Source organism: Haliotis cracherodii, unplaced genomic scaffold (genome assembly GCF_022045235.1).
Source record: "Haliotis cracherodii isolate W230 unplaced genomic scaffold, xgHalCrac1.p SCAF_4, whole genome shotgun sequence".
Classification (NCBI taxonomy): Eukaryota; Metazoa; Mollusca; class Gastropoda; order Lepetellida; family Haliotidae; genus Haliotis; species Haliotis cracherodii.
Window position 1 is genome coordinate 27,448,977 of NW_027266297.1, and position 12,888 is coordinate 27,461,864.

The window sequence follows — 12,888 nt, forward strand, 5'->3', positions numbered from 1 at the left end:
AGCGTTTAACTTCAATATGCTAATTTGAACATAGTTTTACTTATATTGTTGAAACTTTTATTTCAGTGGGTTACTTCAGCATTCTTTGCATAATGACTAAGAAACCCGTCAAAGGAAATACGTTGATCTGACAAACAGGAGAAAAAATCCAAAAAGTCGTCAATTCACATAAAAAAATAACCTCGAATTTTCAAAGACGTCGGGCGATGAGCTAGGGATAAAGAGTCCTCTACAACCGGGAGTACTATAGAATGCGCGACACGCGCCGAGTCCAGCCGGTACAGTACCCCCACTCCCCCTTTAACCAAGCAGAGCCCCGTCTCATCGCTGGGCATCCCTGTAGGGAAAACCATGACTGATTTTATGAACCTCCGCACGGCTGTCAGAGTATTTGAAGTACGGCAATATGAAATCCACATATGACATTTTGCCATTGTGAATTCTAACTACCTCCCCAACAAGTCATCTTCTTTGAGTGAGAAAACCTATTCCGGAAACATTGCTTTTATGGTACGGGAATTCAAAATTGTTTTCAGGGTTTTCAGAAAGAATAAAAGCAATATCAATAACTCGGCCCATTGTTTATTGTGGTCACATACAATACAACATTCATGACTGAAAGCTCTTCGGGGGCAGTCTCAAAATGACCACGAACTGACCAGCGCTTCAGTCGGACCCCCCGCCCCCATTCCTCAAAACAAAATCTATTTTTAGTCAACAATGAACCAATAGACGAAGCGGAGAGAAGTGCGCGCACCAGGCGAATTTTCTCTATGGTATATCCAGCTCTCTCGATAGGATGCCAGGAGCATCAAGACGATTTAACTTGTCAAAATTTGTCCGATGGATTGAGTTCAGCACGGACAGCGAGTGATAATCAGTGTCCAACAAAATGGCTCGTCGTTCGGACATGTGCTCTTGTGGAGAGCCCGACGCTGTACGGTGAAAGTACTGTCAAGCGGTGTACAGAGTTCAGCCACAACACTTCACACTGACCCTCGTCCCCCCCAGGGCCGAGCACATTGGTTCTGGACACTAGCCTGCGCCCTCGTTATTAGGCGACCGGCGCATTTGGAACTACCTCGGGTATCTAGGAAGGGTTCTCTTCGTGGATATATCCATGGAACCTTGTCAAGATGGTCTACATTGTCTTGTGCACTTTACTCATACTATCTTCCCTTTCCATGGCAAGACGACTGGAGGCCGGCACGAGGAAAAAGCCAAACTGTGATAGCGACTCCTCGAAGGATGTAAGTACTTTGAATAATTTAATTTCCATATCTAAACACAGACTACATAATGAGGAACAGACATAGTCATAAATGAGCTTGGGAGATATATTTTATTTCTAGGTTTATCATTCCTTAGTTTATTTTAAGACATGCAATGGAATAAACAGATTTTGTAGAAACGCAATGGTTTTCAGTGAATGTCTAAGACGAGGTAACGATTCCCTCGTGCATGTGAAAAATGTTTTTATCCCATAACTGCCCGTGTTTATGTTGAAGGTAGATCTTTGATAAATATGACTTCCTTTCAATTCAAATCCATAAACTTTACGGTCTCAATAAGCAGGAACTGACTCTAGAAACACTCCGTTTGAAGAATTGTGTGAATCCTGTCTCGCAAGATTCAGGCTATATCAAGCAGTGTTTTTAAACCTGTATTTAATGTCTGCATGTATTGTGTCATACCTTAGGTCTTTCAGATATCGCTTCAGATCTATCTGACAGAAGATGGTTATTTTGGAGTTATTTCTGTGATGTTATATCTATCTATTGTTTCGTAGAGATTTCAACACTAAAGACAACACAGTGTTTGCTTCTGAGATTTTGTTAAGTACGTTTTCATTAATTTTGTTGACATTGTAAACAACGTAACTGTTTTGTTTGTAGTCATGCCAAAAGTAGAATAATTTTAGTTGAATAGAGTATTGTGCCAACGAAAATAACCTGCGGTTGTAATCAGCGAGTACAACAATATTTACCAAAACAGATCTTTGGTTCTTTCGGGTATACCCAGAAGGCAATCGGCATCAGTCGGACATATCCGGAGTAGAAACGGAACATTCTCCTGTTGTCCGACTATCTCTTGCATCGCTATGAGCGTGATAAAACTGGGAAAGAAAATAGTCACAGCTATAGAATTATCCCATTCAGGTTAGGGTTGTAGCTTACTGTGAGAGACATACATGGTAAACCTGATACGTTTTCAAAGGTGTCTTTTACAGGACGAGTATAATTGTCGCGAAAAGTTGGCTCGGTGGGAGGGTGAAGATCCGAATGCTTCTGCGCACAGTTTATGCAGCACTGTAAATGGACTCGGATCACTCGATAACAAATTTCCCCATTTAACAACAATTCCCTGTTATAAAACCTGCTTGTGAATGGACGCAGCAATCACAATACTCTAGATTCGCGTTGTCTGGGCCCATTCACACAGTATACTCGTTTTGCCGTGAATGATATTTCAATCTCTCTGTTTGTATTAGACCCTGCGCGTCAACCGGACTCCTGTGATTTCGATCTTGTACTGTGACCCTCAGTTACTGAGAGAAAATCCGTGTTTGTTCTTGTTGTACAAATAAAGTAAATTTTACACTCATTTCTAATCTAGCTTAAAAAGAGGTCACTGAATTCAAGAAGCCAGCGCACTTATAACGCTATGATTTGAACGCTCGTGTTAAGTACTTCCCTTATTTTTTCACTAAGAATTTCACCTTTATCGCTATCAATATAATTTATAAAATGAAAAAAATATTAAATTATCCATGCGTTGAATAATATCTCAAATTGATTATAATGCTACATTTAATCAGAGTTTAAACTTGCAATATTTGCTCGAAAAAGGCTGTCATACAAAAAACGGCCACTATTATTCGAATTTCATCGAGGAATGTAGGTTACATTTTTTTCTTGACAAATTACGACCAGAGTCTATTAATTTTCTCCGGCAAATAAGATCTTGTTACGTGTTCATTGCTACCTCGTGACGTGAAATATATGTTATTCACAAAATCACAAGCTTAGCCCGATGAGCTGTGCATTGAAGTGGGCTTTGTATTGATAGTTACGGGGTTCTTAGTATCGAGTTAATGGCTTCACAATCTTGTCATCTTCCCCACAGTTCGCAATCACCAGTGTCTCCCTACCAAAGGTATCCGATATGTTTGCACAACGAAATATCTCACCGTCGGCTGTTCTACTCTAAGATTACATGTTCTCTCATCCCCGATTTATATGTACCCCGTTAACCATCAGTAAAGAACCCGTTCTTCCAAGGCTTGAATTTATTCATGTTTTTTCACCACCGTCTCGGGTATATTTTCACAGCGGTAACCCGATCCGTCTTTCATTTTCAATTCTTTACCTTGTATATTCTTGTGTGTTTTCAGCAAAGTCAACTCAACTCTTTTTTGTGGACAATTCACCGCGACCCGCCATCGTATTTCTTCGGGACAATTCACGTGCCCTACACAAGAGTGTGGGATTACATTCCCAGCAACACCAAACATGCATTTCGCCAAGCCGGTAACGTATTCTTTGAGTTGGACTTGACAGATCCTTACACCATCACGTCCCTTGCCAATTGTCAGCTGTTGCCCCATGGGGCCAATCTCTCGGACGTGCTACCTAGGGACATATATATCCGTCTGAAGGAACATTTAGAATATGTCCGCCTCATGATGCCTGGGTGGATGTCGGCGGATCAGAAGGGCAGAGGCCTGTATGCCGACTATTTGTTTAATGCTATTGCCGGAAACTGGGAGAGGAAGCGACCAGTTTGGGTGATGCTTATGGTTAATTCCCTCACAGAAAGTGATATCAAATCCCGAGGGATCCCTGTTTTGGATTTATACCTTGCGCAGTCGGCAGAACGGATAGGTAAAGTCACTGGAGCTGTTGAACGTGTCGAAGAACAGTGCGTGCCTCTCAACGAACTAAATTTCTCCCAGGTAAGAAGAAAATGTTTACAAATGATCCCAAATGATCGTATTTAAATTGTGAAGCGTTGTTTAGTATGCTGTGAATCAAGAACACACCACCAGTATGAATGAATACGTATACTTTTCATCTTGTAAATACACGAACTAAACGGTTGGCCTTACTAAAGGGGGGATAACTCTTATTCTCAACCATTCGTCATTAACTCGTGTTATCCCGGGACAAGCCGAATACAGGTTACGGAAAGGAGCGAGTGGTGACGAATGATTCTTAACAAGACTTCTCGCAAACCCTGATCGTTATCGCAATCTAGAGTATGCAAGCGCTAACTAACTACTGCTATCACGCACGGTGTGACTTCGAATAGCGTCCAAAAGGTTCATTCAAGTGTATTACTATTATTGGTCATCAAGTTTGACGACAAACTGTATTTTTGGAGGAACGTGAAAATAATTTGTTTCGCAGAGTGAATGTAATGAATGCAACGTATACAATATTGCTTTTATATTTGTTGTTGCTTGTATATGCTGATGTCAATGTCGCCGAGTTATGGGACATAATAATGACCACATGGGTTTATGTTCATCAAAGTCAACGTTTATCACTTGTTCCTCCACGAAAGGCAATAAAACGCAGGGAAAGAATTTAACAACGCTGCAAAAATGTTTGTTTTGTAAAAACATCTCACCATTTCCTTGTTAAAATTGTATTCATTCATAAGTAATTTTAACATTTTGTCAATGCTATTGACCCGTGGATTATGATGTTTGCTCGCAAGTCTAAAGTAAACAATAATGGAAGGTTTTCAGGACCTCATAAGAACGTGTGAAATTGTTTTGGTGCGCGGTAATGAATGGCAGGCACTCGCCCGCGAATGGGAGTTGACGGTGTCACGGTTGGCGGCCTAACGTAGCAAAGACCCAACGGAATATGCATCGGCAAATTAGACATGTATACAGCATGTGTAAGAAATTGCCCTGTGGTTAACGAGGCGGGATAACAGTGGCAACAGTTCCCGAATCTTCTGACGACGAATGCTTATTGTTGAAAGACGGCATTTGATAGTGTCTGTTGTAATTGTTAAACCATCGAAACAAGTGGTTATCAATATTTTATGGATAGTTTTTCATAGGAAAACGCTGATTAAGGATTTCAGCTCGAAATTAAAGTCAATATTTATAAATAATTACGTTTACTGAAATACGTTTCAGATGTGATATTTTAGTATTTTGGTACAACCGTTTGTTGTCATTACGAGGAAATATCAATAGCGTGTGATTATTATGACAGACGGGTCCAAGTCGCTACTTGTCTTGTATGTGTATTTGGTAGGGAGCCGCCCACAGTTATCCACGTTTTCAAGTAGGGAATAAATTATGACCGGTCCTGTCATGGATATACCAGCTTCTACTTGAGAACTACTCGAGAAACTTTACCCAGTAGCTAATATTGTTGATTTATAATATCTATATCTCATGGATGTGCGTTTGGGGATTTGAACAAGGGCTGGTGTTTCAGATGGTATTTGAAGCATTGTCAGTCGATACACAAGTAAGGCCCCAACTTGATCCCCGTTTATACATTACATAGTTGGTGGTAAGGAATATGTAATATATATATTTGAACGTTCACAACTGTCTAACTATTCGGGCAATTTTGTATACGATGTTACCACGTTCGAATTTTGCGGTGAATTACTTTTGAAACTTACAACGTGAAATTAACAACGTCAATCATACGTCCCGGAATGAAACTATTCTGGAAATAAACCCAGCGTACTTGATAACATAGAGTGTTATAAGATATATCACCACCAGCACTTTGTAACTTTGTTCAACTATGTGGACGGTGTATTTGTAGCCATAGGGAGTCAAGCTAAGAATGCTAACTTGTGTCTTAAATTGTTACAGTGTGGATAGTTGAAACAGACGTGGGTATGTGGACGATACTGGAGTTTCACATCAAAAACATTGTTTTCCGTGTCTGCTGGCAGCGCACTGTCGGGAATAAACTTGCCTGTGTGTCTCTCAAAGTGGTTTATTTTTCGGAGTAGGAAACCAAATTTACAGGTGTGTCAGCTTTGAAATCACTTGTATTGTTTGGGTTGACTTTGGAAAGCATGTTGCAGCCATGCTGGGAATGTTGACTGTTCTGACAGAGAAGTCGGGGTACGGCGAGGGATGTTTCCAGGCATTAGGGACTGGTCATTTATTGTAAAGCCGACGGGGTGGGTGGGGGTGTGATTTTTTTCTTAATTTTGCATTTGAACATTATTTTAGGTCCTAAGACCAATCTCAAATAGATGTAATAAAATAATTATTTATTGTGCAAGACATACGCTTTGGGTTGGGTACAGACATTTACAAATGATAACAAATAAACTTTGTAAATAATAATAATAATAATTATTAATACACTATATTCTAAAATACATATGTAATCTCAAAAATATATATTACATTATTTATATTACAATGTGAGATTAGTTCAGTCTCAACCCAATATTGTATCTGCTTATGTTTTATTATCACACCTAATAATTTCCACATGTAATATGCTGATTAAGGTGTAAATCACAACTTAAAAGTCAACAAGTGAATATACACATGCAATAAAACCAATATCAACATGCAATAAAACCAATGAATAAAATTAAACTTGACAGGTAAATTACAAAGCAGAAGAGCCCCACTGCCTACAATGTCAAAATAAGGTAATATATTGAAAGTAATCATTATGTTGTGACTGTAACCCTACTTGCCTATATAAAGCCTCCACATGATGTTGTAAGGGGGCAGTAGGGGGGTTAACCCCTACCAGCTATAATAGGCATGTCCTGCTGGGCTAATTGTCCCTTAAGACCTGTGCCAGTCTGGTGTATGGCCAAAGGGCTTTATGTTCTACAGGACTGTATGGCTTGGGAAATTTGTAAGAGTAAATGCCTATTTTGTGTTCTGGGGAATCAGTGAAAACTCCGCATGGGACAATTGAGGACCACGGAAACTATGTAACCCTCTTGATGGAGGCTGGATAATCTGTGTCCGACACCTGTGGGAGTTTTTGTCCCCGGGTGTTGATAATAGTAGCTCTTTATGGTTAAGTAGAGGGATTAGAACATGTTTTAGGAAAATGTGAGATAATCATTGCCTTAACAGTTACAAGGAGTGAATCTGATTCACTCATAAGGCTCCTAGGACAGAAAATATCAGGGTTTAGTGTTTTTTAAATTTCTTCAAAATATTAAATGATTGTTTTTGAGATAATAAAGATGTTTGGAATTCAGTTTAATCTAAAATGTATATTTTGAAAATTATCAGGTAGATTAATCATTGTGTAGGTACTTTTCTCTTCATTTTGAACATACCCAACCTGGTGATTTTAATCATGATATAACACTTGATGCCATTTATCAGGTAGATTAATCATGATCGTTTTGGTACCTTCCTCTTCAATTTGACCTACCTACCCTAGTGCTTTTAGCCATGTTATAGAGCTTGATGTCATTGTCCCATGTCTCCAGCCAACAAGGTAGAAATGAAATAATATCAATAAAATGCATTTCCTCAAAAAAGTAAGGATCACAAATATTTTGGGTGATATTTTTATAAGTGCTCAGTCTTCACTTAAAAAAAATATCCCCCAAAATATTCATCATCCTAAGTTTTTCAGTATATACTGAATGTTATCTTACATTTGCAAGAGTACTTGATTTCTATGACAGGATTCCAAATGGATGATTTAGCTGTAGCTATAATTATTTCTTGGAAGAATCAGATATAACTAAAAATAGTTATGTAAAATAGATGAAATATTAAAAGTTCGAGTAAAAAAATATGATGTTAAAATAATTAAATAACATGAGATATTTTTGTAACAATTTAATTAAAAAGTTGTCACAACAAGTCAAACTAAAAGATCAAGCAAGCATCTGCACAGTTTCTATTCAAACAGTTTTTCTCATTCCCCTAATATTTTTAATATCTCCCTAATGTATTTACAAATCTGTATGATAGCATTTCTTGTGTATCTACACAAGTCATATATCTTCATAACACAAAGAAGCTCCAAGCTTATGTTGTCCTGCTGCGATATATCTGAATGATATTGTCAAGTGAATACAGAACTACTAAGATTAGTGTCTTAGTTAAAGTAATATAAATTAGGGTTATCACAACTTCAAAAGCATCTGACATGTCAGACTGTTGGGGGTTATTTTCAAGTTGTACGAGCCTTGGTGGGATCAATGTCCTAAAGTTACCTTCCCCAATCAGACAGGGAGAGAGAATGAACCTCCATTAAGATGTTTATGTTTTACTTTGGCAACATGCTGTGTGTTAATTCATGTGTTAGAAAAGGGTTTTCAGAATGAAAATATTTTTGTATGAAGTCGGTTACACTAATGCTATTTTTGACAGGTGATATAGGTGGGGATTATGAAGGTCTTAATTTGTTGATAGCGGTATATGTGGAAGCTTCACGTTTGATAAGATAGTTGATGAGTCCCTGCAAGCTTCAATTAACCCTATCCATTCCTATCCAATCCCTGTTATTAACTTGGGCTATATTGTAACATTAGTTGTAACACTATAGCATTAAAGACGTTAAAGCCAGTATTGCTCTATTCAATACTGATACACTTCTTATTGGCAATTGAGAATGTGCCTGTTATGTTTTCTACAGGGTATATGAAGGGAGATCGTTGCGATGATGATGATGATGATGATGATGATGATGAATGTGCCTGTTATGGTTTCTACAGGGTATATGAAGGGAGATCGTTGCGATGATGATGATGATGATGATGATGATGATGATGATGATGATGATGAATGTGCCTGTTATGGTTTCTACAGGGTATATGAAGGGAGATCGTTGCGATGATGATGATGATGATGATGATGATGAATGTGCCTGTTATGGTTTCTACAGGGTATATGAAGGGAGATTGTTGCGATGATGATGATGATTATTATGGTAGTGTTTTTTTTATTCAACATCAAACTCAGCAACATTCCAGCTATATATTGGCGGTCTGTAAATAATCATGTCTAGACCAGACAATCCAGTGATTGACATAATGAGCATTGAGCCTCACAATTGGAATGTCACCAACCAAGTCAGTGAGCTTGACAACCCGATCCATTTAGTCACCTCTTAGGACAAGAATGGGATACTGGGAATATATGCTTACCGGGAATTCCCATTGGTATTTTGGTAATGATCAATTAAAAAGTGTATTATTATGGTGGCAATGATGGCAATGATATATACTACTCAAAAGAAGTTAAAGAACACCTTATTATTTCATTTTACTATAGTTAATCTGTTTAAGGGAGATTAAACATAGTAATATGAAAGAAACGGTTGTTCTATTAAAACATTTATTTTCATATTTAAGAAAAATTGTTTTTACCAATAAGGATTCATTCATATGTGAGATACACATTATCATATGTTATTGTTTAATTACCATGATATATATCATCAGGTGATCTAAGTATATCGTGACACTCGTAATACAAATGCCAGTCTTGATTTATTCATTTCTTAACGAACTATAACAACCTTTTTCCAACATTTAAAAGCTGATCGCTTGAGACAAAGTACTGAGCATTCTAACATTAGCAAACACATTAATGACTGAGCTTAGACACAATATCTCCAGACTGAAATGTAAGTCAAGGAAATCTTTGTTTCATCCCTGAAATCTAACCAAGGTTTTAGCCAAGGTGGGTCTCATTTAGAATGTAATATATGGCTTTTAAAAAGCTCCATGTCATGTGGCCATTTCCCAGAAGCCAGCGAGACTAAGGGATGATTCCTTTACCTGTCAAGTGTAATTTGGAAGAGGCAAATTAATGGCAGACAAGGTTTATTTGATTGTATCTGTGGTTTAACAGTGGAAGATTTCAATGACACAGTCATGGAACAGAGGGTACTCAAATAAAGAAGCATTGATAGTACATATGTTGCCATTGTGACAGGGCCAGACATTTGCTAATTTGTTATGATGTCAAGGTTGATGAACTCGACTATCTTTGACAAAGGTGGTATTTTGATGAATCGCATTCAGACTCTTTTGATCCTGTTCAAAGTTGAAAACAGTTGTCTGGTTTGTTCTCGGAAATGTATGGTTAATCCTTTTTGCAATCTCATTAAAATCAGATCTTAGTTCTCGCTATGCCTTCTGATTGGCTAATGTCGACTTCTTGTCAGGCATTCCATTGGTCGGTCAATGTTCGCGCAAGGTAGATCTGATGTGACCCATAATGGGGTGTTCTCAAATCTTTGTTAAGCGGTAGCGAGAACTAAGATCTTATTTTTATGAGATTGATCTTTTTGTTCCATAATGTTTTTTGTAGATGCGTTAATTTGTGAATCATATCAGAAATGAGTGGCTTATGTATACTACTCAAAAGAAGTTAAAGAACACCTGATTCTGTCATATTACTATAGTCAATCTGTCATGCCATGACCACTTGCCATGACAAATTAATTTCATAGTAATATGAAATAATCGAGTATTCTTTAACTTTTTTGAATGGTATAAAATGTTTAAACATCGAAGAAAAACATAGCTTATGACATGACAGTTTTGAACAGTTTTTTTTGGTTTGTTGATTAAATGTGTATATATTTAATTTCTTACAAAATTCAATGTTCTTTTTTAGCTTATGAACGCAAGCTTGGTGGGTTAAATGAAAGCAGAATATTTAAGCGTTGTATTTATCTACATACTAATCTGGTCATTCAACAGCTGTGTCTGACATACCACTTATGATAGTGTCATAGCACTTGTAATAAACTGTTATTAAGTTCATGCTGTAAGAAAACATTTTTGGTTTTGATAATCAAATTAACTGTTAATGATGTCATTTGCAAACCTTTGATTTTAACATATCTTAACATTGAGAGAACTTATTATCAAGCATATCGCTGTATATTATAGGGTATTGCTCTGTTTGTCCAAAACCCATGACATAAGAAAGGAGGTTGGCCAATTCTCTAAACCAATGCTCTTTGAAAATATTTTGCTGGAACTTAGGTCCACAGAATGTACCTGTGGCAGAAATCTGTGCCTGAATATTTGAGCAGTCCTGTATATAAACTGTCATATATTAATTGGAAAAAATAGCATCACAACTATTTGATAAATCTTAGAATTCATACTTTTCAATTTATGTTTGTGTAAAAAATGTCAGTACATGTATGAATCTTGAGACTGTACCAATATGTAACCACGATCGATAACAGCGATCAACTTGTTTGGGGAGCATTGAGTACACATGAATTATCAGATTAAACTGGATGTTTGAATGAAATTTGATGATAAATTCTTTTTACAAAACTAAAAACCAGATGAAAGAGTTTCATTGGATAAGGATTGAAAATAAATATGACTGTCAAGATTGTTTTAACATTTTTCTACCTGCTCAAGAAATTTATAAGGGAATTTTACCTGAATCACAAGCATTTACGTTTTGCAAAAAACAGAACCAAAACTTTTCAGTTAAAACATACTTTTACCATGTCTACCACCATAGTGAAAAGTTGATACTTTTATAATTACAAAGATATAAATGTTTGTTGGTTTAGCCATGCCTTGAATCTGGAGTGACACTAAATGTCGGTCTCATTTGATGGCCATTGTATCGAATGTCTCACCCACCAAGGATGTGATTAGTGATATACAGGATAGGGGCCTACAAGGCATGACACTATCCCCAGAACATGTACATGTACTATGTTTTAACTACAAAATATGGTAAGACCTGGGGTCTTGTTACCCTATTGACAATCCATGTCCCGACTGTCTAGCACAAACAATATGGAAAAATGCAGATAACAGCAAGGTAATGTGGGTTTAAGCTTGATAAGATACCGCGCTATCCTTTTCACTTAGATCGTCCTTACAATAATAAACAAAACGAGTAACAATAAAGTGCTAAATATTTTACCTGACCTTGCTACCATCCCACAGTTGTTATGGGTAGGTGAAAACAATTTTTTTTAAAACATTTTAAAAATAGCCTTATCAGCAAAAATAGTTATAAAAATGTTTACATATTCTTGAGCAGAATATTTATGAATGTAACAAAATATTTGCATAAATATTTTATACAAAACCATAAAAAGAGTTTAAAAAATGAATATTTCTGAATACTTGGATGATAATGGGTTTTTGAAAAAAGAACAATCTCCATTTTGTGTGATGCTGTTTTGTTACAATTTTGTCCTGCTTTGAAATGAAGACGAAGATGTGCCGATACGCCCATACTGCATATTAGCATGTTACCTCAGTAGTATCATATTGCATTGATTTTCATATGAATAAGCGTGCAAATTTTATTGACGTACATTTGTGAGCCGCTGTAAGGAATATCCTTGATATAGACAAAATCACTCAAAGACATCACAGCCGATGATGACAGGATACGTGTTGTGATAAGGCCTACATGTCTAAGAGCGCTTAAATTTTTAAATATTTACAAAACAAACATTTACTTTTAATCAAAAAAGAAAATATTTGAATCCAGCAGCGTGAAGTTGAAGTATTGTGCTTTTCAACTCTTTTAGATGATTTTTTTACTTATTTTGTGTTATCTTTCTTTTAAGTGGTTAAAGTTTAAACCTAGGTTGAATGTCATGACTTAAGCATTCTTTCGTGTCTAAATTCGCTTGTTGTATGAAAATGAAAAATGTTTTGTGTTGAAACAGTATACATTTTGCTGACCCCACTTTGTGAAACGTCAAGACAATAGCCTACAGACATTAGCTTTAAACTAGGTGATGAATGGGAATTTTACGAGGTAAGGAAATGTAACTGACTTTCAAGAGAGCATGACAATAGCGTATATATCACCCCCAAAAGTAATAAACATAGTCCATCTCCCACATTGTTTAAAGTACACAGAGTAAAAAAAAAATTAAATTACCAACCACT

General features: G+C 36.8%; 1 protein-coding gene across 2 annotated transcripts in view; it reads left to right on the plus strand.

The window, feature by feature from the left end:
* The first annotated feature begins 874 nt into the window (after positions 1–874).
* The window catches only part of LOC139480385 (metalloprotease TIKI1-like), a 98,700-nt gene continuing 86,686 nt past the window's right edge, over positions 875–12,888 (plus strand). For both annotated transcript variants that reach the window (XM_071263451.1, XM_071263452.1), the window contains exons 1-2: positions 875–1,250; positions 3,395–3,955. In XM_071263451.1, the coding sequence (XP_071119552.1) occupies positions 1,137–1,250; positions 3,395–3,955 (675 nt within the window). In that variant the 5' untranslated portion in view covers positions 875–1,136. The remainder of the gene's footprint in view (positions 1,251–3,394; positions 3,956–12,888) is intronic.